At 40.3% G+C, this 5,160-nt stretch overlaps 1 protein-coding gene across 1 annotated transcript; it reads right to left on the bottom strand.

The window, feature by feature from the left end:
* Positions 1 to 312: 312 nt before the first annotated feature.
* On the bottom strand, positions 313 to 4,358 carry LOC111654423 (uncharacterized). Its single transcript, XM_023405414.2, has 5 exons — positions 4,332 to 4,358; positions 4,022 to 4,121; positions 3,802 to 3,868; positions 3,467 to 3,701; positions 313 to 3,339 (listed from the first exon to the last, which is right to left on the bottom strand). The coding sequence occupies exons 1-5, from the start codon at positions 4,356 to 4,358 to the stop codon at positions 1,945 to 1,947; spliced, it is 1,824 nt and encodes a 607-aa protein (XP_023261182.2). The 3' UTR covers positions 313 to 1,944.
* Positions 4,359 to 5,160: the final 802 nt, after the last annotated feature.

Here is a 5,160-nt window from a genome sequence, read left to right as displayed (position 1 = left end):
GCAGAGAGCAAGAGGGGATAAACATGTAAGCAGGCAGTGAGTCATTCAGGGGTTTAGATCAAAGTGGGAACTCTGAAACCAGATACACCCACTGCACGTTTAAATCCAAAAACTGCAAGGTAGAGAAAACTGTTCGGTCGTTGTTATTCCTTTGGCAAGATACTAGACGCACATCATCTCTCCTGAAGTTGGCCAGACTATTCTGTCTGATTTAATTATTTAAGTAAAAATGCGAATAACTTAATTTTGTTGTTTGCTTGTTTTTTACATAACTCTATGAGCTAATGGATATGGTAAAAATGACACTCAAAATGGCAGGCACACACATTTATATTCTATTTTTTATGTAAAAAAAATCAGAAAACCTTTGAAGGCCCACATCCTATATTTTGCCATTTTTATGCCGTTACCTCCAAACTGTATATATTTAATATTAGTTGCAACTATTTTCTAGTTAGTGTCTGTATAGTATGGCAGTAAACTAGCAGAGACTTGGGAGAGGTGATTCAAAAAACAAGAACCCTCCAACTTTCTTATTCACTTGTGTTTTAATATTCCCTCCCTGAGCCATCCTCAATGGTGCATTCAGGGAAGCTCTGAGGTTTGATCTGTCAAAAAAAACAAAGGTGACCTCTGTTGTCAGGTAAATCAAATCCAGAAGACAAACTGTGATCAAGCACTGACATCATAAAAGCATACCGTGAGTTTGGGCATTTGCTTGCATTGCTGTTCAACATCACAATATGAACACTCAAATGTCAGATTGTCCTCAAACTGTCCAAGAGGGTGAGTTTCAAAACAGTCCCTCCTCGAAAATGTGTTATTTTCAGATCATGACAGCACAACAGCCTACTTTACTTCACTGTGACGGATAACCTGCTGCATATACAACTGCTTTGGAGTCTCTGTAAGTTGATTTTGGTAACATACTGATGTGAAGTGAAGCCAGTGGATTCATGAAAGACAGCAGATCAATCCAAATACTTTGGAAAATTCAGTCATAATGTAAATTATATCAATTTGTACCTATTGAGCTAAAGCGTGCAAAACCACTGCATTTCTTAAAAAAGTTCTTTCATAGGCCACATAGGTTTTCACTGAAGCTCAGGCTGAGGAGGAGAACTGACATTTTTATGAAGACATCAGGTGGAAATATCAAACGCACCACTTGCGTCAGTTCAAAGGCAAGAACGTTAAGATAGACTGAGTCTGATTTACTAGCCAACAATCAAAATTATGAAGTATCGAATTATGAAACAAAACATTTAACAAATGATTTTCTATCTGAATGCTTTTCCTTTCCTTACACACAAGACACACAACATAATTATGCAGCTTCATAGTGACTAAAAGAGTGACAGATATAAAAAAGACTATACTACAGTGCCTGGACTTTTAAGAGTATAAATGTATTTTTAGCTTGAAACTGACATCATTATTATTACAAAACTGCACATGAATAGATACATACATATTTTCCAGCAGCAATATCCTTCTTTCCAACATTTGGTGATTATTTAACCAAGATTTTCCAAAGGGAATTCGCAGTTATCTCACCTTACACTGACATTCACTGTCTTACAATGCACCCAGTCGTTGATGGAAGCCACCAAGACAAGCTAAATAACTCCTTCCATTAGCTTCACATTGACTTTGAACAATCATTGACTTTCTTAGCACTTCTTAAAAGACTGAACGTATTTTCATAAGACATAATGAATTAAGGGCTTTTTGTATAAACTGCGTAAATAAGTGTAAATATGATCTCATAACACTAAAAATGTATGAAATTTGGAAAGGCCCTCTTCTGTGTATTTTTGTTTCTCATATTCCTAACTGTTCCAAGGTTCCAGTTCTGTGTGGCCATCCAATCATTATTGCTCCTTTCTTATCACAGCTGCTCACACCAGTTTTTTTTTTCTTCTCTGTCAATTGTAAGAAATGTCAGACCATTACTTTCTTTCTTGCTCTCCCCCTGCGCTTCCCTGAGCTCTCACCACTGTTGTCACTGCTGTACCTCTTTTTCTTTGTGTCCTCTTCTGGGTGAAAATCAGAGTCACTGTCGTTTTTTGGTCTTCCTCTAGATCTCCCTCTGCTCTTCTTCGCTGTCTGCTTCTCCTCTTCTTCTTCTGATACTTCCTCCTCTTCCGAGTCAAAGGATATGCTGCTGTCCGACCGCTCGCCCTCACCCTCCTCATCGCTGGAACCAGTTGTCTTGGACTTCTGCACCTTTGATTTTGAAGTCTTAGTCTTTGAGCGCCTGTTTTTATTTTGCCCTGACAGAAGCAAGTCGCCCGCTGTATCTCTCTTAGGCCTTCCTCTGGGTCGGCCTGTGCTCCTCTTTCTACTTTTTGGCAAATCTATTCTCTCCTTCTGCACCTCCTCTTCTGTGTCTTGTTCTTCCTCTATATTGTCAAACTCTGAGTCTGTTCCTCTCTTACTCTCACTGTCCTCAGCATCACCAGTGTGGCTTGCTCTTTCATTGATCTTACCCTTCTTATGTTCACGCCCAGAATTGGATGCGTGGTAACGCTGGACATGACTCTTCAAGCTCACGTTGTGATTGAAGCATTTGTCACAGTGCTGACACTTATAAGGCCTTTCCCCTGTGTGCAGACGCATGTGAGATTTGAGATGGCTCGTCTGGTTGAAGCCACGCTGGCACACCGAACACTTGTACGGCTTCAGTCCCGTGTGAACAACGGAATGTCTCCGAAGATGATGTACATCCTTAAACTCAATCCCACACACTCCACATTTGAACTCCTTTGGCACTCTGTGGTTTGACAGGTGGATGCTGCGCGCTTTACTTGTGGCAAATGTCTCTGGACAGTCGGGGCATTTATAGGGATCTTTGCTATCCTGATGGATCTGCTCATGTTTAAGTTTGTCCACCCTTGTCTTGAAGGTAACGTGGCAGTATTTGCAGGGATGATCATACGTTTCATCATGGATTTTGCTATGAGTTTTTAGAGACGTCTCAGTGACGCATCTTTTGCCACAAATATTGCAGGAATAGGGCTTAATTTTGTGCTCACATGTGTGAGGCTTCAGAGTATTGAAAAAGCTTCCACACTCTGTGCAGAGCTCGTTAATCTTGAGGCCACCCGGGGAATCAAAATCGTCTTCCTCTTCGCCTTCATCTTCGGTTTCCTCCTCAGATTCCTTTCTGAGCTCCTCAGCCAGCAAAATCTCCTCCGTTGGATTCCACTCCCCGTCTGTACTCACCCCACCTTCATCACCGTCCTCTCCATCATCTGAGGGATCACTGTCTTCATCACTGAGAGTAACGACCTCAGAGGAGACTGCACTGCAGGGGTTGTCATCTGTTGGCAATTCCTGTGAAAGATAAACAAGTTGAATTATGGTAATTGTTTTTCCAAACAAAAGCACAGTGTCAAACTTGTCTGAAAATCTCTTTTCTAAATGAACTGTTTATTTCATATGAGTAATCAAATACACCTACTTTTTGGGTCTCTGGAGTTACTTCTTCAGCTGTTGGGACACTGGCATTGACCTGGCTTTTCCACTGGTTTCTGTACTCACACTGAAGACACTGTTGGTTCAAGATGATCAGTACCCCACAGGTGACCTTCTCCATCCGAAGCTTGCAGCCACACGACGGGCATTTGCGGCGAAACAGCTGGAGCAGGCAGCTTTCATTCACAATGTGCTTTCCTTCCATCTGCAGAAGTGCAGCTCTAAAATACAATTAAAAATGAACTCTTGTGAGCTCCATGTTTAAAAAGCTAACCTGATTTTTCAATGTAAGAACAAATGTTGTGTAAAAGTGTAACTTACTTTTCCTTGTTCAAATCCGTATTCATAACTTTTTGTACATTTTGGCCATGTCCAATGGTGACAGCATCTGAAACACCAGGTGAACACGACACTTGAGGCAGCACCGGACTTGCTTGGAAACCCACAAAATAAAGTTCCGCATCCACATGTAAAGAAACTGTTTAACAAATTAAGTAACCACTTAATATCCTATTACAACACAGTATGAAACGTTTCTTACCTGTTAAAGTATGTTTCGACTTTTCAGAGTAGGCAGCTGGACTGTTGTAAGTGTCAAGGTCATCACACTGACAAGCGACTTCAGTGGTTTCCACAGGCTCCTGCACAAAAGCACCAAAAAAAAAAAACACTTAACTGCACCATAAATGTCTCTGATTGATGTTTCCATCCACAGCACATTAAAGTACCATGAGTATATATGACAGCTGTGTGTGTGTGTGCAGTGACTGAACAATGAGCGTAGTGAACAACTGCACTGTGAATGGTCTCATTAATCTGTAAATGTGTGCAGTGGGATGACATGGTCTCACAGACCAGGCACGAGTGATATAGAACATGTTCATCATACTGTGTGTGACCTCAGCAGCACTACAGGGAGAAGTCAATTGGCCATTAAGCGCCTGTCAGACCAAGCAGCAGGATCACGGAAGGACACACAAAATGTGGACATGCACTATGAGTCAGTTTATGACTATTAAAATATGTGAACAAGATTTACTTCATGCAGGCTTTATGTTGTATGAAAGGAAGTGAAGGGATGCTGATTATTTTAGTTATTTTCAATATTGATTAATCTGCCAATTATTTTCTGGAATAATCGTGTAATCCTGCTCCTACAAAGTGTCAGAATCACAATTTCCAAGAGCACAAGGTTTTGTCTGACCAACACTCAAAAAACCCAACAATATTAGATTTGCTATAGTGTAGACAAAAGCAGCAAATTCTTATATTTGAGAAAATGGAGCCATAAAACTAAATGATTAATCGATTATCAAAACAGTTGGGGATCGACTAATTGTTGCAGCTCCAGTATTGACTTCATTGTGTTTATGTTATACATTACATTTACAAGATTAATTGTGAATACACAAATAGTTGTTATTATAGCCTATGACTCTCAACGTGCCTCAGATGTGTCTCAGTGGGGTGGGATAAAGATCTCAGAAACTCATGTATTTGACTACATTGAAACTTGTTAGTATGTCACTGTACAATGTGATAAACACCTTGACAATGAAAACCGGGACTCTGGCACTGACTTGTCTTTATGATTGATCACTTGATTAGATACTTATTCACTGAGATTAACAGCCACTGAAAACATCTTTTGTAAATAAACAGCGTGCTGCTCACAACTCC

Source organism: Seriola lalandi, unplaced genomic scaffold (assembly GCF_002814215.2).
Source record: "Seriola lalandi dorsalis isolate HSWRI2012SDOR001 ecotype SW California unplaced genomic scaffold, Sedor1 jcf7180002054277, whole genome shotgun sequence".
NCBI classification, from domain to species: domain Eukaryota; kingdom Metazoa; phylum Chordata; class Actinopteri; order Carangiformes; family Carangidae; genus Seriola; species Seriola lalandi.
The sequence above is the reverse complement of the archived record's forward strand: the minus strand, read 5'-3'. Positions and strand labels throughout refer to the sequence as shown.

What these genes read in the sequence shown, in the direction of transcription:
- LOC111654423 (XM_023405414.2), bottom strand. Translation starts at nt 4,358, where the DNA reads ATGTTCTATATCACTCGTGCCTGGTCT. An exon ending in ATATCACTCGTGCCTGGTCT is followed by an intron (nt 4,122 to 4,331) that starts GTGAGACCATGT and finishes GCTTTTGTGCAG; the next exon opens with GAGCCTGTGGAAACCACTGA. An exon ending in TAACTCCAGAGACCCAAAAA is followed by an intron (nt 3,340 to 3,466) that starts GTAGGTGTATTT and finishes TATCTTTCACAG; the next exon opens with GAATTGCCAACAGATGACAA.